This window comes from Lissotriton helveticus, chromosome 3_1, assembly GCF_964261635.1.
Source record: "Lissotriton helveticus chromosome 3_1, aLisHel1.1, whole genome shotgun sequence".
Taxonomy (NCBI): Eukaryota; Metazoa; Chordata; class Amphibia; order Caudata; family Salamandridae; genus Lissotriton; species Lissotriton helveticus.
In genome coordinates, this window is record NC_136061.1 from 887,475,529 (window position 1) to 887,502,952 (window position 27,424).

Consider the following 27,424-nt stretch of genomic DNA (forward strand, 5'->3'; position numbering starts at 1 on the left):
GAGTCTAGATTTCTTTCACGAATGCAGTTGTTAACTGCTGTGGTTTGCCAATACTGACTGAACCATATAAAATGACTGAAGGAGGTGGGGAATAGTAGTGGCACCTTTTGGGCAAAAACACTGCAGTCACAAGATGAGAGGGTCAATGCTGATGACCCTAGTGATAAAATAAGGTACTACAAAAATACCAAAGAACCACAACAAAGGGTGACCATGATTTTGGAGTAATGTAAATGGACAATGATGTCTCCATATGCTTATCTAATAGTCAGAATGTGGGACAATGACAGGTAACACTTTTTAAAAAGCAGGACACGAAGACCACAGACTATCAATTTGTCTGCCTTCACCAGAACTATTAGAACACTGTCGACTTGCAACGTCCATTACAAGAACAACCCATAAGGATTTCCTAACATTGTACTATCCTGCAGAGTCGCCCCCGGCCCTTGCACCCTCCGCACTTACTGCTATGGACACTTTCATGTTGTAAAGAGATATTCCTTAAATTAGATCTGGAACAATCTGCCTCAAACCAGACTGAATTATTATTACTTGTATCTTAATTTAATCAGTACCCAATTCTGAAAAAATCCAACAATTATATTCTGTGCTAAAACAAATACCTTCGAAAACCACCATTTTAAGGATTTTTGGGCATCCAACAAAAAATATTTTTGACTCTCCTTTTTTGAACAACTTTAACTGTATTACCCATTTGGAGATAATTCAAGCCTTTGAAATGCCAAATAATATTAAATTAAATAGGGCAAGCAAAAGTAGTCAATGATCATGCTGCCTAACATCCACTACCTGATCAAGCAGTGGTGAAGCCATTTCTTTTTGTGAGAAGATCTAGATTTTTTTTGTCTTGCAGTGATAATATTTTACATAGAATTCCGTGTCTACAGTGGTAGGCTAACGCCGCATTTTAATTGTTTTTAAATCTTTGAAGTTTTACTGATCAAATTTGCGCTTGGCACTTTAGCACGCATCGACATCCGAACACGCTCCTCAAGCTTTTTTTTAATTACGGCACTTGCTAATAATCATTCCTTTTTAAGTTATTTTAATAGATGTAATCGTGAATTCACTTACCAACTTTAACAAGACCTAAGCCCCATTCCACCGCAGCCTGTGCCGTTTGTTGTGGAGGGCTAGTCGATCTGGAAAGACTTCTGTCGACTTCCGGGCCATAGGGGGCAGTCGTTTGCCTGCGCACCAATTCGCCGCCGCATCAACATAAAACAGGATACAGCAGTGGCCGCACAGTGGGCATGTGCAGGGTGCACAATGCAGGCGCACAGAAGGCAAGCCCGTCTGCGCCTGTCCACACCTGCACCAGGCCCAGGGCCTTAACCCCTGTCCATCACCCACCAGATTCAGGGCCAAGATTAACTTATTCCATGGCTTGTCTTCTGAATATCAATACAATTACCTCGAAACCTCTCTGCCATCAGCTCGACCTATCTAAAGTAGCCAGATAATGTCCTCACTGCAACATAAATATCCTTTTCACGAAAACGAAGACATGCTCTAATGCACTGCATGACTCAGGCGAGCAAACACTCCCCCCCCAAGTCGCTCACAGGTTTGCTCATTAATACGCGCTCCCTGATCAAACACAACATAGAATTTGGAGAGCTGCTGACAGCTCACAAAGTAGACATGGCCTTTGTCACTGAAACCTGGACAAACAGTACCTCTGATCTTGACCTGTCTCTAGTTATACCTCAAGGATTTACAATCATCAACAATGACAGACTAGACAAACGGGGAGGAGGCAAAGCGATTATAGTCAATAACTCTCTTGCTATAAAAGGGTTCCCAGCAGGTAGCAGCGCCGATTGTGAACTACTTTCCTTCAGAATCACCTTACACTTTCAAGGGCACACTGTTATATAGACCCCTGGCACCAAAAGCAAATTTGAGGAAATTATCAGCCCAATTATAGAATCAAGCATGGACTCAGAAGACTACTGCAGATTAGGTGACTTTAACTATCACCTAGAAAATTCGGAAGATCATTACACAGCATCACTAATAGAGTTGATGTCCAACGCCTCGTTGGAACAGAAGGTCATGTACCCTACACATGTAGCTGGTCACACTCTGGATGAAATATTTACGTCCAATCCTGACCTAAAATTACAAAAGGTTCTGCCAATCCCTTGGTCAGACCACAGGGCTATCCTGTTTACAGTAACCACCACACATAATCTTCCGAGCCGGCATATTCCACATAAGATAATTAAAGGACGGAAGTGGAGGAGCATAGGCCCCCAACAGATGCAATACACTCTAGCAGCCTGTAAACCTGATCTAAATTCTGAAGCAAATCTGGCAACAGATAGTTTTACTAATTGGATTTAATCGGCAGTAAACGTACTAGCACCGTAAAAAAATCGCACTAGCACGGGCACAAAGAAATCAGAGCCCTGGATCTGTGACGCCTTGCGCAAACAAAAACAACTCTGAAACATGTAGACTGCCACACATAGCTAACTAACGGTAATAACTCCTGAATATTTGCACTACACATATTACTTTTAACCATATCCTGAGTTGCCAATAATAAAATTTGAGGCAAGGATTCTCAGAGATATTTATAACTTTAGTTATTCACCTGACATTATATATTTGCACAACACCAGCTCCGCTGTAATCAGGCGTCGTAGCACAACCGGGGGGCACTCGGCCGCCCGGTTGGGACCCCAATGATGAAGCATGAAACCAACTAAGTTGTTGTGTGAGGGGTCTTTTAATAACACCTAATGGGTCCATGTTCATACTACAAACAGTGATTGTAAAACGTGCACATATTGGGTCCGTCCACATTGTTTAAGTCTATTCTCAAACTAAGCCACACCATCTACATCTGAATCCCTGTTACAGCCGTCTGCATAGTGCCTAGATGCCCTTGGGCATTTGTGCGCTATATAAATCCCATAATCAATCAATCAATCAATCAATCAATCAATAACCAGCGTTTTCCCAGGATGTACAAAATACCCAGTAAGAGAGACTAGGTGGATATTTAGTAGACAAGTGAATAATATGCACATAGGGCTTGAAATTGTGGCTTTGCCAGCCAGTTATCCGTAGTCACAAATACATCCCCTTTCACAACTGATATTGTCTTTCCCTACTGGTAAATCAAAATGCTGCACCAGGATTTCCACAAGATGGATGGAATTAATCTGATTAATTCTATAAACCTCTAACTCCCCTTTGTCCTACTCACTTCTTTCTAAGTGAATATTTTTCTCGCTGGACATCGACTTCTGGCTTCTCTGAGTATGAGAAATGGGAAAAAGCAAGAGGGAGGAGCTAGGTAAAGAGAACAATATAGCGAGAGAGGTAAAGTAGAGGGGAAAGGGAGGTAGAGATAATTTAGAGAGATGGTGAGGTAGGGAAAGATATAAGATAAAGATGGAAGGTGAGGTAAAAAGAAAAAAAGCTACAGAGACTTACCTAAAAAAGATAGAAAAATAAGTAGCAAGATAGGTACGATTTCAGAGAGAGGTAGAGAGATATAGAGAAGAAAATTTAGATTGTGTGAAGCCGAGGGGTGAGTAAGAGAGAAGAAAGGGAAGAAGAGAAAGACGGGTAAAGGTCTGAACTAGTGAGAGAAGTATAAAGGGATACAAGGTATAGAGAGAGTGGTGACATATAAAGATAGGTAAAATAATGCTTGAGGTATAACAACTCAGAACAGGTAACAAGCATAGAAGGACAGCAACAATAAATGGAGAAAGAGATTAATGAGGGGAAGATAGAGATACAAACAAGGTTATATATATAGACAGAGATGAAGTAGAAAAACAAAGGTGATGTTTACATAGTGGTAGAGAGAGCAAGAGAGAGAGAGATGAGAGAGAGAGAGAGAGAGAGGGTATATGGTAAACAGAGTGGTGAAGAAGAGAGAACACATGGAGAGGAGGTAATGATTTTGAAAGGTAGAGTAAAAGAGGTGGGGAGAAAGGAGTAAGGTAGTGCGAGATGTGAGTTAGAGGATGTAGAGGTAGAAAGGGAAAGGTAGAGAGAGAGGTGCATTTGTGAGTGGTGAGGTACAGTGTGAGAGAGGTTAAGAGAGATGAGCAACTGAAAGATGGCAATAAAATGGCAGATGAGATAATTAGAGATGAGGTTTAGAGAGAGGTGAAGTAAATGAAGGAGACATAAAGGGAGGTGAATGGGAAAGAGAACAGATCATGTAGACAGATTAGGTGGATATAGCTATAGTAGCGAGGTATAGAGATGTAGACATAAGCATAGAGAGTGGTAGGAAACAGGTAGAGAGTGTTGGCACGGAGAGAGGTATATTGAAAGAATGGTGGGGGAAGGGACCCACGTCTGGGCATACCCTGCTAACTCAGAGCGATGAAAGCAAACACAAGGAGATGATGGACGTGGGTCACTTGCTCACTTTGTCACTGGATTCAAGCTTTCCTGGCAGATAAAAGCTGTTAGCCCAAAACTGGTCCCTGCATGCTTGTTTCGGGTCCAGGGAAGACATGGTTTGGCAGTTCGGCTTTACTGTTCCCATGAGGCACAGGGTCAAGACTGATTTGCATATAACTGCGTCTGAACTGGGGTGGCGAAGTGAGTAAAGAGCGATGATGGATTCAACCCAGATCTGTGACTGAGGGTGAGTGTCTGAAAAGTTTCAGCGCTCCATCCATCTCCTTGTGTTTGCTTTATTCACCCTACGTTTTACAGGGTATGCCCAGACGTGGGTCCCTTGCTAACTTTGCCACTGGATTCAAGCTAGCCTGGCTGATCTGGGCTGTTAGCCTTAAATCAGTTATCCTTCACAGAAAAGGGGAGAGGGTCGAAAACAACTCTACCACCCCGAACTCCCTAGTATCACATGTAAACACATAAAGGAGTGGAGAGATCCAAACCTCGAGTGAATAAATAAACAAGCAGTGGCACAATTATGTGTTTTGAAAAACTGCCCTCACTCACACACAAATGTGTGTGACGTGCTTCATCATTGGGTCTGCTTACAAAACGCCAGGGCGTAGCCACGCACAGGGCGGAGCATAGGGACGGGGAATCACAAAACACAATAAGGGAGACAAACACAAAAGGGACAAACAGTGATCACAGATAAAGTGTTAGCCCAAGAATGGGTTAAGTGGTAGAAAAAGGTGCAGTAAAGATAGTGCTATAAAACTGGCTCATGGATACCTGTCAAAACTGTATTCATAGGTTCCACGGTCAGGATTAAAAATGAGTAAAGGATGGGAAGTGTTTATGAAGGAAATCAAGTTCCTAAAACACAACTCCTAAAACTGTGATAGCCAACATGTTTCGACCATATTATAGTGCCCACATTCAACAGGTCACGTCAGTCTTCTTCAGGACATCTATCCGTCCCAGTCTTGTCTACCCCTTACCTAAGTCAGGCAATAAGGAGGTAAGAACAATCAAGTAGATCAAAACCATGTGGAGGTCAATTCCGCCATCACAGAATACAAATACTGTGGAGAGATATAAAACAATTCTAGCAGTATATTTTTGCGCATCTTGTCATTGATAATATACTCGTATTTCAATTCTTAAATCCCTCCATTATTAGATAGTATAACACAAAATTGATGTTTCAAGTCTCCCCATTAGCATCTTATTTAAATATAAATGCCCCCACACCACATTGTGGCTCTTATTATTAAAATAAAATAGACGTGTTTCATAAATATAAACTGCTGTTGCCTTAATTTTCGTATACCACATCAAAGAACTAAAGTAAGGCATTTGTCCATATCATAGCCTGCATCCTTTACCACTCATCACCAAAAAACCATAACTCACCGAGTTTATTGATAGATTAAACTCGAAATGGCGCCAGGCGGGAGGAGCTTCAGATAACACAACCTGTGTTCAAAAATGGATACATAGGGTGCACATTTTAGATGGTGTATAAATGCGCCCTCTAAAACATATCAAAATAACAAAATATCTCTCCCCATGTGCCTGCCAAAAATAGTAAAGCAGAAGAGACTTCGAGCCATGGCCCCCGAGTCTCCTGAGGGTTTCCTTCCTCCTACGGGTTGCCTCCCTCCGCAGAGTGATAAATGCTACATTATCTCTGCCATCTGCTTAAGCATTTTACTTTCTGGCATGTATCTTACTGTTCCGATGAAGTCTCCAGCACCTCTCGTGCCTGTTTCTGTTGCGCCGCGGAGGTGATTACGAGACGCCGGCCTCTCCATTATAGGCCTGTTTCCATTAGCAGTCGGCCGACATGCCGTCGCAGGCAAGCCTACGTAACGCGTGTGAGAGAGCACAAATCTGAAAAATGTATAAGTGCACCATATTTACAAGCACGTAGTTAGTTTAAATATACTTTGCACAAGAGTGTCTTATACCCAGTAGTGAAATGTATAGAGTGTTCAAGTAGGGTAACAATAATCATAGCAATGTGAAGACTAATGTAGAAATGCTGTAATGAATATGAAAACCTCACGTTCTCATGTTAAAGTGATCATGTAAGAGGAAAATAGAGCCTTGCAAACCAGTTGAAATGTGTAGGCCTTATGGCAACTCACAGTAAATCTAAACGTGCTGCTAAAATAATGTGAGGTGGGGTTGACATTGTTCATTTAAAGGTATTATTGAATTTAGTACTGAAATATATGTTTTATAGATGTGAGGCATTATAGAAACGTGTGTTAGTTAAGAATACTGTTTAAATCAAGTTAAATGTTTTCAGAGTGCAGGGACCCGCTTCATGTAAATCAAGTAGGCCCGAACAGATAATGTCGTTCCTTTGATCTGCAATGTGCTCGTTAGAGAAGAAGTCGAGAGGCGCCAAGTACTGTGCTTTACATATGTTTTACGACCTATAGATATGGTGGAGCCTGGAATTTGAGGCCCACTGTAGGATGGCCTGTATGCAGGTGCAAGGGGTCTTAATCAGTTGAAATGAATGGGGCTTTGTTCAGTGGCGCTTGGCGCAGGCCTGTAGGAGTCTCCAGGAATTTCAGGGGGTACCGGCGCGCTGAGAAGAAGCCTGGGAACCAAGGTCAACTTTAACGAGGGTCTTGAAGAGTACCATCATGGAGTCTACCGCCAAATTTGATACCACGTGAGGGGCGTCCCGAGGGGCGTTCCTATTGGAAATGTGATTTTGTATTAGGGAAAGCGACCCGGGAGGAGTGTAGAGCAGATGATATTGGAAGCCTAAGAGAGCGGTTGGGTAGGCAGATAGGCTGATCACAAGAGACCGATTTACAGAAGAGACAAGGAGAAGTGAGTGATCTTCTTAGGAAGTCACCACAGCTGACACCTTTTGGGGTAAAGATCTTGTTAAGTAGGGATGTCACTTAGTCTAGTGCAGGGACAGACCAACCTGAATTTTCTTTTCTGTAATGACTCTTAAGTTGCAACTTGTATCCATTTTGGCAACTCTAATGATTTTCGAACTTGTACTTATTATTCTGTTTTGTAGACTCAGATTATTCAAAGAATTTATGTTTATAGTGATACCAGTATACCTTTTAAACCTTATCTTGAGAAGTTTGTATCTTCAGTTATCTTTGGCTTTATATTAAATCTTTAAACTTTATCACTGGTCAGTGGTTATTTAGAGTGGTGTAAGTTCTTAATTGACTAACCTAGTAGTAGATTATCTTTTACTCAATGACAGGTACCAACGATCCAGTCGACTTGATTTGGGATCTGGTAAGGTAACTAGAAACCAGAAACCCCACGTTAACAGTTGGTAGCAGTTAGGATGGTTATCTTCTTGAGGAAGGTAATCTAGAGAGATTAGTTTACCCCAAGGCCCCTAGACATCGAGAGACGAGCAGCGGAAGAATCGTGCGCCGAAGGTGCAGACGGGGCGAGGAAAGCAGCAGTATCGGAGGAGAGTGAGTATAACAAGGGTCATGCGTGAACAGATTGCGGTGATTTGTGTTGTATTTGTAGTGTAATGTCTTGCGGAGTTGAATGCCTGTAGCGTGATTGCGAGAAGGTTGTGAGCGCGCGCAACCTGGTGAACTGGTTACCTGGCAAACGGGTGAACTGGCGAATCTTAAGTTCAGGCCAGAGCTTAAGTGGTTTTGGGTGTATCGAACATCCAGAGTAGTTGTCGACCATAGTACGGAAGTCATGAGGTACCATTGACCGCCGTGGGACCGAGATAGGGGGAGTGTAAGAGTGAGCGTATGAGTAACGGACGCTGGTCGGAAGTTACTGTGTGTGAGTAACCTATCAGAGAAGGCGATTGTCTGGAAGTAAACGGAAAGACATTTCGTCAAGTTAAGGGGACAACTACAGAAAGACTTGGGCGTACAGTCAAGAAAGGTGATCGCTTGGACAGAAGTAATCATTTTTCAGAGTATGAATGGGATGCACGCATGACCGAGGAGACGAGCTGAAAAAGGAGGGGAACTGCTGCGAAGGGGGACGAGTGACGTCAGAAAGAGCCGCGCTGAGATAGGGTGGCGAGTGAAGAGCCGCGACGCGATAGGACGGTTGGTGTGACGTCGGCAAGAGCCGCGACGCGATTGGGCGGCTGGTGCGACGTCAGTGAGAAGTCGTGATCGGATAGGCCAGTTGGCGAGAACAGCGCAGTGATTGGTAGATTGTCATCAGGAAGTAAACAAACGCGGAGAAAAGAGAAATCATGAAGTGCTTTAAGTGTTTGAAAGGGATTTTTAAAAGAAAAAGAAGTGAACATTATTACGGGGAAGAGGCACCGCCGGAGGGTACACCAGCTCATTATATGGCAGCGAATGTGGGGCTGCATACGATATTATGGATTGGGGCTTGGAATAAGCTTACGTAAGGAAATGAGGAAATGCAGTTCCCGAAGTACGGGACGTTTAAGTTAGAGGTGTTACATCGGCTAAAAGCAACCATGTCCTCATTGAAACCCTCACCTAGACCAACCCAGTTCGAGGCCCTTAATGCATGGATTAGGGCGGCACACGATAGAAATTTGAACAGGCGTCAACAAAGATTGACTCGATCGGTAAGAGCAGTGCGAGATTCTAAATGGGATGAAGAAGCAAAGAGATGGAGGGTACAGGCTATCGAGGTAGAGAAGTTGTATCCAATGAGGGAGGTGGTAGGTGGGAAGAACCTCATGGAAGAGGATGAGGAGAGCGAGTCGGAGGACAATGTGATAAACAGATTGTTGATAGACAGACCACCTCCGAGAGTTGGGGAAATTGAAGATAGAGGGCTCGCAAGGGAAGATGGGACTGCCATAGAGGGGTTTACACCACTCCCTATATCGGAATGGACACCTATCAAAGGCGAGGAGACACCTCAAAATAACACAGTACAGAGTGTAGTGGGAAGGTTTGTGGTACAAAAGACGCCAAACACCGAAAAGGTTGAGTCTTTTGGATTACCGGATGCTCTTCAAGTACCTGTTACCATAGGACCTATAGTGTCGATTTACAATCCAGATCATGGGAAAGGAGAAGAGCAGGCACGGTTAGATAGAGAAAGGATTGAGATGGAAAGGAGGAATAACACGACAAATGCATGGAAGCAATTGCCAGGATCGGTAACGTGGAACACCCCATTCGATACGACTGTGGGTCCCATCACAGGACAGGGAGGTCAGAGAGGACCGATGGACCTGAGGGGACCACGGCCGAAACCCTATACGGAATTAAGGGCTGACTTGAGAGAATGGGATGGGTCCGCAGTAACCCCGAGTAATAGGGTAAGAACAGAACCCGAGTGGGAAAGCCGAGGTAACGGGACTGTATCTCATTGCGGGGCTAGCGAAAGCAGTCAGGGCCGAGAAGGTCAAAGTCAGGAGAATAGAGGAGTTACATGTCCTATGAATGAGAGGGAACAGCAGGAGCAGAATGGTAGGAGTATGGAGTGTGAGGAGATGTCTCGTCTCATGCAAACCGAGGGAGACCGAAGAACACAAGAGTACAGGGATAGGTTTAGGTGCACTCATCACGCACCTGGGGAAAGTGTACAGCACTGGCAAAGAGGGAACAGTGAAAGGTCACGTCATACATCGAGTGATCTGAGGTCACAGATGCATGAGGAAGAAGGAGGGAATAACGGAATATCTTACCATGTATCCCGTGAAACTAGACAGGATGGGGAACGCGGGGCTATGAGGCGCGAAGGAGTGTTTCACCATCCACCCCGAGAAGATGGAAGGGCATGGGACCTAGAGAGATGGGAGCATGGGAGAACTCCCCATAACTCACCAGTGCTTAGGCGCAGGACTAGGAGCTGGGATGGGAGAGATGCGGAAGGAGCACCTGGAGCCGAAGTACTAAAAGCTGCAATAAAGGTTAAAAGGCTTGATGTCTCCAGTCTAAAATCCGATCTAGACGAGATTATAGAAGGGACGGTGCCTTTAGAAAGGATTGATTTGTACGAACAAGATGAGCTGCTGTTCATAGCCAAGGATACTACTAGGAAGGCTAGAGCGATTCATGAGAAACTGACTAATTTGGCAGACAGGTATGCCGTAGATTTATCTAGGACAAGGGCATTGCAGAGTAACCACAGATTGCAGTACTCAGACCAAGACCTAGATGAGAAGAGAACTACTGGATTAAAAACACACATAAGAGAGTTGGTATCAGGAATAAGAGTGTGGAGAGAACTGGACAAATGGGAGGAAAGGTGGTCGAAAAAGGGCACAGTTAGACGAAGTACAAATGTGATGACCCCCGAGGGAAGGGTAATGCAGATGGAGGCATTCCCTTTGCGAGAGATATCAAATGGGAACTATGTACATGTACCATGGAGTAGGGGAGATTTGGCTGCATTTACCAACTCGTTTCCGAAACTGAGGGAAAACCCAGTTGAGTGGTATAAGCAGGTAGAAAGGTTTGTAAAGATCTCCAAAGTATTGTGGATTGATTTGAACACCTTGTTCGACATTGTGGTTCCAGGGGATTTGTGGGTAACGTGCAAGATTAGTGTCCAGTGGCCAAATGCAGAGCCTGAGAGGAATGCTAGAACTAATGGACCATCGGACAGTGTCATGGAGAAGTACGAAAGGGTAATAGCCTGGTTAAAGGATAAAGTGCCTCCACAAGATATAGATTGGGTAAAAATAGACCGAACAAGGCAGGAACCCAAAGAGACAGTTCACGAGTTTTATGAGAGATTACTGAAAATATTCAAACAGTATAGTGGACTCGATGTAATGGATCCCAAAGACATAGGGCAGTTTGTGTCAAAGTTCGTTTTGGGGCTGAGACCAGATATTTGTTTGATGATTCAACAACATTTAATCTGTTGGCAAAACAAACCACTAGATGAGATTCTGCGATATGCGAGATACTGCAGTGACGAAATAGATTCTAAAGCAAAGAATCTAAAGGAGAAGTTGATGGTAGTGCAGATGCAGTCAGCAGGGAAGGGTGGACAACAGAAGCAGGGGATGGGACGAAAGCCAAATGGTCAGAACAAGGATAATGAAGAAGGCCAGAGACCTAGGGTAGACTTTGCCACTTTAAAGAAAACGACGAAGTGCCATTTGTGTCACCAGGTGGGACATTGGCGACGCGAGTGTCCATTTAACCCTGAAAATGGAGAGCTGGAATTAGAGGAGCAAGTTCAAGAGGTTCCAGCTCAAAAGGCAACAGTCCCAGGAAGCAAGGGGGTCAAAGGGGGGACTTCGGCTCCGAGAGCTCAGTTCCCACAGCCCCCGAAAATAGCGACAGGGGGAAAGGTCTTCAAACAAATGCCTCTCTTTATCGAGGAAGAAAAGTGTTATTATGTTGACCCATTGACAGGACAGCGTGTGAGTAGGGAAGAGGACTGTACCCTCGGGGCAGTCCTAGAGGTGGATCAAAGGGGGCCATTTGTTGAGGCTGAAGTGGCAGGATGTCCTACAACGTTCTTGGTGGATACTGGAGCTACTCGATCAACGTTGAGATCAGTGGTGGTTCCAGATTTACCGATGTCAGGGGAAACAATTCAAGTGGTAGGAGTTGCAAACAAAAGGATGACTAGTCCTCTGACTGAACCAGTGTCTGTGAAAATAGGAAACCATATGAATGAACATCAGTTTGTGGTATGTGATTCGAGTCCGGTATGTCTGTTAGGGAGGGATCTGTTGTGCAAATTGAACTGCACAATATACTGCACCCCGCAAGGGGTGGAGGTACAGACTACAGATGATGACGCTACCTTTAAGGTAGCCCATTCCAAATCTTGCATAGAACTATATCCTACTCTGACTGTAGAAGATCTTCCCCAGGACCTGCGAGATGCAGTGGCGTCAGAAGTATGGGATTTCACGGGTGAGGAAATAGGATTGATTAAAGGGGTAGAACCAGTAAAAATCATGGTAAAGCCAAGTGCCGAGTTTCCCAGAACACCGCAATACAAATTGTCCCAGGAAACGATTGCAGGAATAAAGCCTGTGATCGAGTCAATGATTCAGCAGGGAATACTAAAAGAAATCATGGGAAGTCCTTGTAACTCCCCGATTATGGGTTTGCAGAAACCTAGTGGGAAATTTAGAATAGTTCAGGACCTCCGGAAAATTAACAATATAGTTGTTTCATGTTGTCCAGTGGTACCGAATCCATCAGTGTTACTGTTTCAGATACCATGCCAAGCAGAATGGTTCACAGTGATAGATCTTTGCCAGGCCTTCTTTTCAATCCCATTGGATGAAGAGAGCAGGTACCTTTTCGCTTTTAAAATGGAAGATCGCGTCTTAACATGGTGTCGAATCCCACAAGGATTCACAGACAGTCCATCAATCTTCAACCAGTTGTTAAAGAATCTCGAAAATCTAGTACTGCCGCAGAATTCGGTTCTGGTTCAGTACATAGATGACCTACTTGTTGCGTCAGAAACTGAGGAAGCTTGTAAAACAGATTCCATTGCCTTATTGAACCACTTAGCTGAAAATGGACATAAGGTATCTCCGAGCAAGTTGCAGTACTGTCTGACCGAAGTTCAGTATTTGGGACACCGGTTAGAAAAGGGAAAACGTAAGGTGTCTCCAGATAGGATTGAGGCGATAATGAAAATGAATGCGCCTACGACTCAGAGAGAAGTTAGGATGTTTCTAGGAATGGTTGGTTATTGTCGACAGTGGATAGTTAACTTTTCACTGAAAGCAAAACCCTTACAGAAACTGACGCACAAGGAGGTGAGTGATCCGGTACCATGGGACGATGAATGCCTAGTGGCATTCCTGCAGCTGAGAGACGATTTGTGTCGTGCTCCGGCTCTGGGGATGCCCGATTACGAGAAGTCTTTTTCACTTTACTGCTGTGAGAGAGAGGGATGTGCTTTGTCAGTCTTGGCACAGACCCATGGAAATGCCCGTAGACCAGTTGCCTACTTTTTGGCTACATTAGATCCGGTAGCCGCAGCGTTGCCCGGATGTCTCAAATCCGTTGCTGCAACGGGTGTCAGCATTGAGAGGTGTGAGAGTATTGTGATGGGACACCAGTTAGTGGTGTATGTACCACATTCTGTAGAATTGTTAATGACCAGGACCAAGACGCAGCATCTGACCAATAGCAGGCTCACGCGCTACAAGCAAGTTATCCTTGCTGCGGAGAACGTGACCCTTAAGAGATGCTCTGTTTTGAATCCTGCTACATTGATGCCACTACCTACTGTAATAGAAGGCGAAGAATGTGAAGACCACGATTGCCTTGATGTGACTGAACTATGCACGAAACCCAGACCAGATATTGTGGATGAGCCGTTGTCTGACCCTGATGAGATTTACTTTGTCGATGGCTCATGTTTAAGAGATGATACTGGTCGGTTGAGAGCAGCTTATGCTGTTTGCACCATTACTGGAGTTGTGGAAGCCGCTTGCCTGGAAGGAGTACATTCCGCACAGGTAGCAGAAATCATTGCCCTAACTCGTGCCTGCATAGCAGGAAATGGAAAGAGAGTCACCATATACACTGACAGCCAATATGGTTTCGGTGTGGTTAATGATTTCGGGTAATTGTGGTCTCAGAGAGGTTACATGACCTCTTCTGGTTCGCCCATTCGAAATGGAGAATTTGTACGGCTATTGCTGGAAGCATTACAAGGCCCAGCTGCCATTGCGATTGTAAAGTGTATAGCTCATACTAAAAATACAGATTTTGTGTCACAAGGTAACCGATACGCTGATGAAGTCGCCCGCTATTGTGCAGAGCAGGACTATTCCTTCACAAAGGTAGAAATAGATGGGGCGGAAGAGAAGACAGAATTGAGCATGATGTTGGAAACAGTAGACACTTGGGAGGATTTAAGAGTGATGCAGGAGAACGCACCTGAAGCAGAGAAAAAGGCATGGGAAATAGCAGGTTGCGTGAGAAGCGAGATGGATTTTTGGATTTCAGCAGATGGGAGGGCTGTGTTACCTGAGGAATTAGCGAATCCCATGGCAAGGCAGATACATGGTCCAGTACACCTAGGAAGAGATGCTATGCTGAGAGTGTTTAGGCAGACTTGGTATTGCCCTAAATTTAGGATAGCAGCAGAATCAGTGTGTAAGCGATGTGTTACCTGCCAACAATTAAACATAGGGAAAAGAACACCAGTTACACTGAGTCACATTGGGAGGTCTGGGGGGCCTTTCAATAGAATGCAATTAGACTTTATTGAAATGCCAAAAATCAACCGCCTTAGGTATGTTTTGGTGGTTGTATGCATATTTTCCAGGTGGGTTGAAGCATACCCTACACGCAGGTGCGATACACTCACAGTAGCCAAACTGTTGCTCAGGGAGTTGATACCACGCTTCGGGGTGCCTGCCTCTCTGGAATCGGACAGAGGAAAACATTTTAACAGCGAAATTGTGAAGATGTTGTGCTCTGCATTAAAGATCGATCAAAAACTGCATTGTAGTTATCGACCAGAAGCCTCAGGGATTGTGGAACAAGTAAATGGCACTCTGAAGAGTCGAATAGCTAAAGTCTGTTCATCCACATCTTTGAGTTGGCCAGATGCTCTTCCTTTAGTGCTCATGAGTATGCGCAGCACACCTGACAGGAGGACAGGTCTCTCTCCACATGAGATTCTGATGGGGAGGGCCATGAGACTTCCTACAGTTCCAACTGCTGCCCTATTGAATATCACAGATGATCTGATCTTGGATTATTGTAAGGGACTGTCTGACGCCATCCATTCTGTGTCCCTTCAGGTGCAGGCGGCTGAAGTTCCATCATCAAGGAATCTGTGTCATGATCTGAGCCCAGGGGATTGGGTGCTGGTCAAGAAGCACGTCCGGAAGAACTGCCTAGATGTACGTTGGCGTGGGCCCTTTCAGGTAATCCTGATCACGAATACCGCGGTGAAGTGCGGAGGGCTGCCCAATTGGATCCATGCATCCCATACTCGAAGAGTTCCAGCACCTCTAGAAGAAACAGCTCCTCTCCCAGACGAAAGTCCAGCAGTGGAAGAAGAATCCCAAAGGGGGACCAGTCAAGCTGTGGGGGTGTCGGAAGAAGTTGGGAACGCATCTGATCCAGAAGAGGAAGGAAGGCAGGACGGCAGTGAGACCGAAGACGCAACTGAAGGGGAGAGCTGCAGTGAATACGACTCAGACACAGATCAGTATCAGAGCGAACAGGAATCGAGTGTGAGGACGAGAAATAGGAGAACAAGGCGTGGAGCAGCCACCTGGCCGGAAAGAAAGAGGAGGTTGAGCTTGAGGTCTGCTCAAGAAGAAACGCTTGCTCCTATATCCGAAGACTCAGATCCGGAAGACGATACGCAGGATCAAGCCCAAGAGGGTCCCAGAAGATCAAGGAGGGTGCGAGTGCCTAGCAGAAGGTACTCTACTCCTGATTGGACCTACCTCGTTGCAGATGTCCGTGGGACACAGAACCGGGAGGGTCAGGGAAGTGAACCTGATCAGAACTGATCCGATCATCACAGTGCAAATAAGGTTCCTGCTACCAGGAGCGGAGACCGAAAGGTTGCTGACACTCAACATCGTCTATCCTCCTCTCCTGAGCGGAATAAGAAAATTGATTTTAGAGACAGTTGATTTTCCGGTTTGCTGTTCTTGATATCCAGTATTGGAGGGAACTCTTCTTCGACTGGAAATGCTTGAGCGAGTAGTGGAACTTCTTGGAACACTCATAGTTTTAGATTGATAGAAGACTTTTGAAAAGAACTTTTGTAAATATTGCTACAAGATAACCTAGCGCCGAGTGGAAGAAGAAAAATGGTAGGGTCTTTCTTTTAGAGGATGGAGAAGGGCTAGGGTTGTCTATTTCTACAGGACTCCAGAACTGTTTTGCGGAGTAAATTGTCAACTTCCAGGTGTTCAAAAGAGAGACTTTGTTCGGAGAGGAGGAGACGTTGGAGATAGAGGAACGCCAAAACTACCCTGTTTGAGATCATGGAGGCTGGCAACCCGAACCGCAGGGCAAAATGTATAGTTGGCACACTTTTAGGGGTGGTGATTTCACTTATAGTTTTAGTGGTTACTGTCTCATACATAGTGGGACATGAGAGAGATGCAACTGCAGTCAAGGAAGTCAAGGGAGTGTCAACACAGAGAACAATCACTGTTAATCATAAGGGAAACATCAATGATAAAGACAAAGCTTTGTTAGAGGCGGAAATTAAAAGGTTACATACGGATGAATCACAGGGGAACTTCAGGTCAAATGCTTATGCCAAATTGCTTTACGAATACATTGATGTCATGGAGGCGAAGAATTGCTACGTTTGTATGCAATTACCAGCTTCAGTGGAGGAGGGTATCAGATACCATCATCTTCCATTGACATATGGAATCACATGTAGTTTGTTGTTAAGCATATTCTATGGACGAGATGGGTTCGAGTATTATTTCTCGAATTTTGACTCGACATTGCCGGAGGTCCCAAATTACAAGCATCTGAACAAGTGGGACTATTACAAGAGCGAAGACAGACTACACAAATGGTTCATTCCATGGAAAACGCTAGATACTTCACATGCCCGAAGAAATAATCTGACTTGTCAAGTGTCAGAAATTGAGAAAAAGTTTATAGGGCAGGTGGATACTAGATACAGGAGGCAGAAGATTCTAAAGGCTTCAGGACAATGGGAAACAGATTGGACCAAGGAAGAAAGGATACAGCAAAGAAAGGGTAGCTTTGGTCCAATTGCTTTAGACAAGGAGAAACGGGGGAAACTGTGCATTCACAGGAGTTACTCCTATTATGAGAATCTGTATGTAGGTCAAGTCAGTTGTGAACATGCTTTCCAATTGGAGTACTACTCCAAAGATTTTTTGAAAGAGATGCAAGCAATTCCAAATGTATATTTTGTATGTGGAAGAAATGCATATGTGAAGCTACCAGATAATTGGTACGGATCATGCTATCTAGCAATTGTCTTCCCCAAAATATATCATGTTGAGAATTTAGAAACGACAAAGAGAGGAATACCAACAAGAGGGAAGAGAGGGTTAGGTGCTGAAGAAGTAATTGGGGATGTATTTGGTGCTGCATTCCCTATCTTGGGAGTGATACTGAATGACATCAAAATTAGAAGATTGGCTACAGTCGTAGATAGGTTATCTGCCAGTACTGCTAGATCATTAATGCTGGTGGAGGGTGAGATGCAATCGATAAGGGCAATGGTTCTTCAGAACCGACTTGCTCTAGACGTTCTGTTAGCCAAAGAGGGAGGAGTTTGCAAGGCTTTGAAGGTCCAGGAATGCTGCACTTACATTCCGGACAATTCAAAACCTCTAGAAAAGTATATACGAAACATCACTGCAATTCACCACGAAATTGAGGATCTGACAAAAATAAACGTGTGGGAAAAAGTAGGTCATGGAATGGGTAAAGTTGGAGGTTGGTTTGCCAACCTAGGAAAGGGCATTGTTTGGTACATACTGAAACCCATCATCATAATTGTGATTTGTGTAATCACTTTGTGGGGATTGGTGCGTTTGTATCAATGGTATAAAGCAAACAGGTTGCAGAGATCTATGAGAGAACAGGAGAAAAGGTTGACAGCGATGCAAGATACGCAATATAAGAGTCTGAAGGCATTGGAGACGATGAAAAGAAGTGGTACTGCCATGACTTCCCTTTGAAGGGTCCTACATTTTAGAGATGGTGTCTTGATGGTGATGACTCCTGAAAGTCATCAAAGGGGGGACTGAGAGAGCACAAATCTGAAAAATGTATAAGTGCACCATATTTACAAGCATGTAGTTAGTTTAAATATACTTTGCACAAGAGTGTCTTATACCCAGTAGTGAAATGTATAGAGTGTTCAAGTAGGGTAACAATAATCATAGCAATGTGAAGACTAATGTAGAAATGCTGTAATGAATATGAAAACCTCACGTTCTCATGTTAAAGTGATCATGTAAGAGGAAAATAGAGCCTTGCAAACCAGTTGAAATGTGTAGGCCTTATGGCAACTCACAGTAAATCTAAACGTGCTGCTAAAATAATGTGAGGTGGGGTTGACATTGTTCATTTAAAGGTATTATTGCATTTAGTACTGAAATATATGTTTTATAGATGTGAGGCATTATAGAAACGTGTGTTAGTTAAGAATACTGTTTAAATCAAGTTAAATGTTTTCAGAGTGCAGGGACCCGCTTCATGTAAATCAAGTAGGCCCGAACAGATAATGTCGTTCCTTTGATCTGCAATGTGCTCGTTAGAGAAGAAGTCGAGAGGCGCCAAGTACTGTGCTTTACATATGTTTTACGACCTATAGATATGGTGGAGCCTGGAATTTGAGGCCCACTGTAGGATGGCCTGTGTGCAGGTGCAAGGGGTCTTAATCAGTTGAAATGAATGGGGCTTTGTTCAGTGGCGCTTGGCGCAGGCCTGTAGGAGTCTCCAGGAATTTCAGGGGGTACCGGCGCGCTGGAGAAGAAGCCTGGGAACCAAGGTCAACTTTAACGAGGGTCTTGAAGAGTACCATCATGGAGTCTACCGCCAAATTTGATACCACGTGAGGGGCGTCCCGAGGGGCGTTCCTATTGGAAATGTGATTTTGTATTAGGGAAAGCGACCCGGGAGGAGTGTAGAGCAGATGATATTGGAAGCCTAAGAGAGCGGTTGGGTAGGCAGATAGGCTGATCACAAGAGACCGATTTACAGAAGAGACAAGGAGAAGTGAGTGATCTTCTTAGGAAGTCACCACAGCTGACACCTTTTGGGGTAAAGATCTTGTTAAGTAGGGATGTCACTTAGTCTAGTGCAGGGACAGACCAACCTGAATTTTCTTTTCTGTAATGACTCTTAAGTTGCAACTTGTATCCATTTTGGCAACTCTAATGATTTTCGAACTTGTACTTATTATTCTGTTTTGTAGACTCAGATTATTCAAAGAATTTATGTTTATAGTGATACCAGTATACCTTTTAAACCTTATCTTGAGAAGTTTGTATCTTCAGTTATCTTTGGCTTTATATTAAATCTTTAAACTTTATCACTGGTCAGTGGTTATTTAGAGTGGTGTAAGTTCTTAATTGACTAACCTAGTAGTAGATTATCTTTTACTCAATGACAGGTACCAACGATCCAGTCGACTTGATTTGGGATCTGGTAAGGTAACTAGAAACCAGAAACCCCGCGTTAACACGTGTCTACGTCACGGCGTCGACCAGCGAATTGTAGTTGTTCCCACACGGCCTTTGGATGATAATGTGTATGCCCCTTAGAAAAGTGTTAACTATTTACCTCAATATTTCAGCGGGATCAGAAACAATACTTTGAAGAATCCCACAAATTTTAAAATAAAAAAATGCAATGATCCTGTTCTTGGGAAAAAAACAAAAACACAATCATTACACGATGCACCATATCCCATGAGTCCCTTCCCTCTCCAGGTTAATCGTAAGGGAAAGTTTTTTAACAAGGGTAGTGAATGACTCGGCAAGTAAAAAGATATGGTCAGAGCATAAGTCATTAACTGTCAAGATCAAGAGAGGAAGGGAGCTCCAGTCCCTAGAAACGGATGGCGAGGGTGGCGCTACAGGATATGCCCGGTAGCCAAGGAGGGAATGTATTTTTGCAGGACAGGTTAACAAAGGCAGCACATAGCTTAGAACAAAAGAGACAGGCCAGATTGGGAAAGGAATAGAAACATTAGATGATGCTCAAGAGAGAAAGGGAATGCAACCGGAAGTTAGATCGAGAGTACAAGACAGCACACTCTTTACATGAGGAAAGTAAGGCCAGGTACAGTGCGCAGAACAGGAAAGAGTCGGAGGTACATGAAAGGCTACTAGCAGCTCTCAGAGCCCCACCATCCAGGCGTAAAAGGAGAGGGGCTGACAAAGAAATAAAGGAACAAGGCAGCCAAGTATCTACTCACCCACGACGCAATAAAAACAAAATGACGCCTGTGCATCCACATGAGGGAAGCAGTGACGAGGATACGCGCTGATACGCACGGGTGCACAACCAAAATAAACTAACCCAGAGGGAGATAATAGCCAAAAAGGAATGCAAGACTTTTACATACTCGTTTTGTGACTTATTACCAGATTAGACTGAGGCAAAGGACCAATATGACAGGCCTTGGCCGAGGGAAGGACTGTTTGAGCAAGTGACATGACAGCAGCAAAGGATTGCATCAGGCATGAAAGATGAATCCCCAGTTGGGACTTCCTCTACATGTCGCAATGCCTCACAAGATGGGAGCGCTATGCTGAGGAGAAACCCATAGAGTCACCTAGAATGAGAATATAGCCATTACTGCAGAAGGGCATGGCAGGGATTGTATAAGTGCAATGGGCACAAATGGACAAAGTGGGGTTGAGAACAAACTTGCCGTATGGGACATGGAAATGGATAACATGGTTCGAGAAAAAACAGCAGGGATCAACCTAGCACTAGGTGATTTTAAGAGCCTGCTAAGCAGCCTAATTGCAGCGCAGATAAACATGGTGTTCACCCAAGCTCGAAATCCAGCAAGCACAGCAACAAATACCCAGCATGATGGGCCATGTTTAATACACACAGGCACCGGAGGGGTGACAGTGTGGAGGTAGTGCCTTCATGCCACCACGGAGAGAAAATATAAAAAAGACCCCCTAGAAAAGGAAGACAGGTAATAATAATCCCAGTGACTTAACCGCCTGGAGTTCACCTCCGATGACAGCATCTTGATACCTCCTTTCCCTAAAAATTGTATCAGATCAGAAAGGACGAACAAACATGATTGGGGTCCAAAAATGTTTACTTGTGTCCAGGAATTCAGGGTAGATGGGGGCTGTGTCGATTCGGCATCTACACTAACGGCATAGTCATCCTACAGGAGCTCAAAATAATCAGTTTGCCTAACTTTGGCCCCAATATGCCACTGATCCCCCAGGGCAGGGTTCACTGATCACACCCCAGGGGCATGGCAGTCTGATGAGTGGGAGGACTGCATCTAGAAAACTGTTTAGAAAGCAAACACTTGGGTCCCGTAGCCAAAGTCAATGGGGCGCTTTCCAATTGCAAAGCCGGAAGGAACCTATTACTGGGCATCATGCCAACGCTTAACATTTCCTTCAGCAGAACCACAGCGAGAGACTGGCAGCGTGAGGAATATCGAGATTTATTGCTTGCTCCCCATTGCTTTGACATACGAGTGCCCGAAGGAAGTACACTGGTCTGCAGCGTCCCACCCGACCACAGTCTGGGGACGAGCGGAAGCTTTTGAATGGGGTGATTCTCCCAGAGGCCGAGATTGAAGCCACATGCCAGCAATTACAGTCCAAGACCACTATCGAGCGTAGAGCCAAATAGTTTTACACCACCTAAAGACCAGAATTGGTACCACCAGTCCTCCTTGTCAAATACCCACTCTGATAAAGACATCTGGTATAAGAAGCGCCACGCAGAAGGTCGAAATGCGTTGGTTATACTCTTTTGAGAGGTGAACCTAAAGAACCCAGGACAAATTCGCGTTCAGAATTTTTGACAGCTTAGACCCCATTCTGTATGGCTCTAATCTGGGTTCAAACTTTGAGACAACCTTCCATTGCCTTACAAAACATTAGTGTACTGTGAGGACCTTAATGAGAGGAGTCCCTGTACCACTATCTAAGAAATGAGTAGGACTACTTTCTGCCTGAAAAACTGCACAGTTTTATGTTTGTAAATTGTATAGTCATGTGTTTTGTGTAAATTGTATAGTCATTTGTCTTGAGAAGTGTTCAGATGTAAGTTTAATGTAATTATGGTTTATATGTCTAGAGTATTGATTTTTTTTCTTGTACATATTTTATACACCATTCAAAGTAACAGGCAAATTTTTTAGCAAGTCCTGCACAGGGACAACATGTCTTGGTGAAAACAAAAAATAATTTGATGTGTATTTAATTGCAATCCAGGAATAAATAAAAAATCCAACTGGTACAAAAGAAGATGTTATCAATGGTGTCAGAGGTATCATGTTTTGAATATAGTTTAGGATTCCCACTTCTGTACTCCTTATCAGAATCATTCCCTGTTTTTTTTCGGTAACATTTCCTTCATGGCATGCAGTCCCGACAGTGCTCCCAAATGCTCTAAAGCCTCAAAGTCAATGGAAGCCCCCATTTCAGTTATAAATGAAGCCATCTTTGGTGATATGAAGAACGTTCTTTTTGTGCCTAGGATGATAGGACCCTACAAATCCACATCCCCACATGCGACAGTCAGTAAGCTAAGAGGCCCCAGCATAGGGTGACCAGACGTCCCGGATCTGCCAGTTTTTTGGGTTATCTGTCCCAGCATATATCAGCAAATTAGGCACTCACCCTGAGTTTTTGGTGAAGCTCCACTGTACTAGCCTTTATGAATTTTGGTGCATAAATTGGTACCAGTCTTTTCAGAAATCAGTTTAATTAGCACCTATGATATTCTGTTGTAACAACTTGTGTTGTAATGGAGCGCGTGGTAACAACGCGTTTGTTGTATTGCCCGCGTTGTAAAGGCATGCATTGTAAAAGCATGCATGAATACGTCATACAACCGGGGAAGATATCTTATGGCCCGTAATTTCATGGAGAAAAGTCTTTTGGAGGCGGCAAAAACCCCACCTCGGTGCACAAACACGTCTGGTCCAGCATCCATTTGTGGACCCAGAGTGGCTCATTCCAACTGGGGCAGTCTTCTTAAACAGCAAATTGGCTCCCGGCATTGACTTCCTAAGTAGAGCCATCCAACTTGGGGATAAAAAGGAAAATGGGTTACAGGGGGGGAGGATTGAATGAAAGTATAACTACCCCATGTCAGGATATTTGGGACACCAAGATGGGGGATACACTTGGTTAGAAGGGAAAGGACAACCCTTGATTGTACTGAAACTTACACTGTATTCCTTATATTTCAGAGGAAAAGGAAGGCTTCCGATGGACATGAATGCTAACTGCAGAGTGATATTATAAATTCTGTATATGTAATGGGACACCTCCACGCTGATGGATTAGCAATGGAAGTACGGCGAGCACAGTTTAGTTCTGGAGGGAGGGGACTGTGTTCCCTGGTCATCATGCACACCCGACCCTGGGCATTCCTGCAGAAGTGCTATCAGACTCATACAAGCACCTCTTAAGGAAAAAGACAAGCCTGCTGCACCAAGCTTGTGAAAGGGGAGCTGGGGACGATTTTGGCTGGGCACAATGCAAAGATATTCCAGATGATTTAAACTGTTCATGGAAGCACAGCTGGAGCAGGGGGGTCAATACCCTTCTACACCCTGCAAGCAAAAGTTAATATCCGCAGGTTAATAATAGCCCAGTGGGAGATGCTCAAAATGATGAACAGCACTGAGATTGGTCTCATTCTATCAAAGAATAAATGTGAGCATTCCTCCTCAGGGCAATGCAGCACCAATATGTACTGAACTTAATGACTGCAATGGAGGGAGGAGTGTGTGTCAAGATCGAAGCAGCCTGCTACATGTTCATCCCAGGGAATGACATGGACAATGGGACACTGACGCATGCAATTCCAGAATTGCAAAATCTATAAGAGACATGCACGAAGAGGGAGGTGCCCCTTACTTTGAGTGGTTTTCAAATTGGTTCCCCTGGCTCCCATGATGGGTATCCGGTTAATGTAAATTACTGTTGCCAGGTATGATTCTGCTGCTATTGATATGTGAGGTTATGCAATTTGAGATTTCCTACTGTAAAAACGCCAGTTCTGAAACTGGGAAGAATGCCAGTCATTAGGAAGGTAGTTGTTGTCAAAAGCGAGCATAAGGAACAACAGGCACCAAATAAAATGACTGTTAAAATTCATGAGTTGGGTAATATAGTTGAAGAATCACATAGAGAGGGAAATATTAATATGAAAATTGATGCATTCATCGATAAAAATGAAATCTCATCCTTATTATTAGAGTTACACATTGTGAACTCTACTCAACCTCAACTCTCAAATATGTAGTCAAGCAGGCCCGAGACCAAGGTGCGGTATAGCAGGCAGGCAAACTCTTAGGCAGGAAACTCTTCCCACAGATAGGCACAACAACATTACATTGATCAAGGGAGATTGCACTAATAAAGCGCACATGGCCGGAGGGGGTATGTACACTCCTAAAAACACCATAAAAAGTCAGATGCCACATGAGTTAGGAACCCACAGCCAATCCGAACCTAGCACACGCAGTGATAATGCTTTCCTCATGCCACATACCTGGACACATTATCCACTGGCCACATTATGTCCAAACAAGGTCGAGACCCACCTGTGGTAACCATCAGACAAGTAATTTAGGAATCCAAAGGCAGTAACCAACATTCCTCACCATATATGGTACGCCGGAAACTTTTATAACCCATCATGTTTTGTAATAAAGAAGAACACAAACCAATTGTAAATTGAGACAGTCCTCAGACCTTACTGTTCTCCCAGCCCTAATGTTTAATTAAACAAACCGTTCCTGTTTTGCCAAACAGGTCTTGTCTTCTGATTTTTAAAAGATTTCGAACTCAGGTAATACAGGTGTCGAAACTCATTACTCTCTCTCTTCTCTCTTTAATTAGAGACTAATGAATATGTTCAGATCTATTTCATTTTATGTTATATGTTTTGAATGTGTTCCTTTTTATAATGGCTTTTTAGTCCGATTTAGTCTCCATTAGAACTTGGCAGGACTCAATTTGTTTAAAACCATTTTGTCTTTCTCTAATTTCAAATATATATTATTAATAAATGAGTTCCACTAAAAGGTGTCACTGTTAATACTCTTGATGTGGCTGACCGATTACAGATTTGAAAATGAAAATGGACTTACCCTAAGAAACGAATCCAAAACACCATTCGACATGAATTCCATCACATTCATCATTGTATTCCCTGTTAAAAGGCATAAAAAGCAATGTCATTTTCAAAGAAAGATGCAAATTAATTATTTTTTTTAAACAGTTTAATCAATGTGTTCTTTGGTAATGTGCACATACACTGCATGAACACTGTCTCGTCCTTTTTGAAATGCAGATCAGGTGTTTAGAAAGAATTCAAAATTATGTAAAGGTGGGATGGGGTGTGGTCAGAATGTTGTGACAGGGAGACCTTGGCTAACACCAGATTTACATCAGTAGCCCCAAGAACAAAGGAGTCCCTCAAGTTTTCCCCTCCCAAAGAAGCTTCTCATTTTTTTTCAGCTTTGACCAAGCAGAATGTATTAAAGCACATTGCAACAATGGTGCTGGTCAGTATATGATGGTGAAGCAGGTAACCATAAGAAACAGGAGAAACAAAGGGGAAAGGTTTTAATGTAAATCATGTAAACTTACTGAACAATACTATCAATCTGAAAGCACTGTACTTACTTGGACCGACTCCTTCCTGTGTACCAGAATTTGATCATCATCCTATTATTTATTATAGAGTGGTAGATTATAGAGTAATATACAGGGTTAGTTCTGTCCCAGAGTAGTGTGTAGCTTGGTCTGGTTCCACGCCCCCCTCTCATAGCCATCCTGACTTCTATTAAATGGGTTAATGCCGGGGGGATAGAAATAGCCCAATGGGGGAGACCCTATGCCCCCATCCACCCTTCGAAAGTTCCCATCTAGCAGTGCTTTTACGACCCTTGGGGTCCTGAAACTGATCACAACACAGTCCCCTGGGACGTCTTTCGGCCTCCAGCCCACCCATCCCACCCTGCGTGTCATGAGTATTTTGTGTGCGTTAATGTATGAAAATTGTCAACGCTTGGCTAATCAAAATATACATTTATTTGTAAGTGCTGAGTTGGATTCCCTAGAGCCTTCGTTCAGCTCTGGGACGCCAGTTAGAATGATTACTTATGGGCTGAGGCCGAGGGGAAGATTGATGACTGGAAAGAATGGTCTTGCTTCGTAGCTTTCTTCTCGTGGGGTGCACCTCGCACCACCACTATGACTAATCCCTTGTGAGAGATATTCACGAACAGGTGATCTTGCTGTATGGAACCTACTATTTCTCCCTGCCTTTCGCCCCTGAGATTGCCCCTGACAGTTAGTGGTATCATCTATCCTTAGCCTAGCTAGGCTACTCAGCCATTTACTTACTCCCTCCTGGCTAGTATGTTTTTGGATTAAGATGGGGGGTGTATTGCTTGTCACTGTGGGTTCCAACCTGGTGATAGAAGAGGCTGTCTGTGATTTCGCGTGATATACAGGCTCAGCCCCCCTTAAGATTGCCTCAGTCTTACAAACCCAGCATTCAACCAGTAATGCAAGGTTGTCTACCCGCTCATTCAGATTATGAAGTTCGTCCTTTACAGTAACCCTCATTTGGGCCTGCAGATCCTTCACCAATGTATGTACCCAGGGTGACTGCACCATGTCTCCATGCAAGGAAGCTCCCATCTCGACCTCTCCTGAGTCATCAGTCATCGAATGTTCTGCGGGACACTTCTTACATTTGGTCCCCGCGCTTGCTATTGATTTGCGTTTGCTTTTATGAGATGGACCAGGATGGGCAGCTTCAAAATGCTGCTTGGTGCTGGGTGGCTCGTGATCCATTGCGCATGTGCTTGGATGGAGTATAGGAGAGTCCGGAACCAGAACTGATGGAGAGGTTGAGGCATTCTGGCTGAAAAGGGGTACAGGTATATCTGTGCTCAGAGATAAGCAACTTTCTGCCAGTTCAATTTCCATGGCCACAGCTCCTAATGCCCTCTTAAGCATCCTGTCAATGGTGGTTTGTTGATCAGGCATTGCAGTTAGTGTGGGTTGTGGCTGCTTTGTCCTCGCGCCAGTGCACTTACCCATGTTTACAAGTGGGACATTAGGGTGATCTTACAGACTTTTGGCCACAATTGACCCACTTACTAAATGGAAAAAAAGCCTGTAGTGAACATGATTGGACAGGGGTGGCAGCAACTCCCAGAGGACAAAAAGGAGCTTAAAGGTACTTCCCTGACGCAGGAGCTCTATGGAATAAAAATAAATTGATACATATTCTAAGACCTTCACTCTAAGGAATTGAAATACTAGCCTTAGGGGGGGGCCCAGCCCCTTCTGGGCTCAGGCGGGCATGAATGGGCCTGCCCTTGGCCT

At 44.0% G+C, this 27,424-nt stretch overlaps 1 protein-coding gene across 4 annotated transcripts in view; it reads right to left on the bottom strand.

Moving 5' to 3' along the window:
- EPHA10 (EPH receptor A10) overlaps nucleotides 1-27,424 on the bottom strand; it is a 1,640,855-nt gene that overhangs the window by 224,847 nt on the left and 1,388,584 nt on the right. For all 4 annotated transcript variants that reach the window (XM_078681220.1, XM_078681221.1, XM_078681224.1 and 1 more), the window contains one exon: nucleotides 25,171-25,232. In XM_078681220.1, coding sequence (XP_078537346.1) covers nucleotides 25,171-25,232 — 62 coding nt within the window. The remainder of the gene's footprint in view (nucleotides 1-25,170; nucleotides 25,233-27,424) is intronic.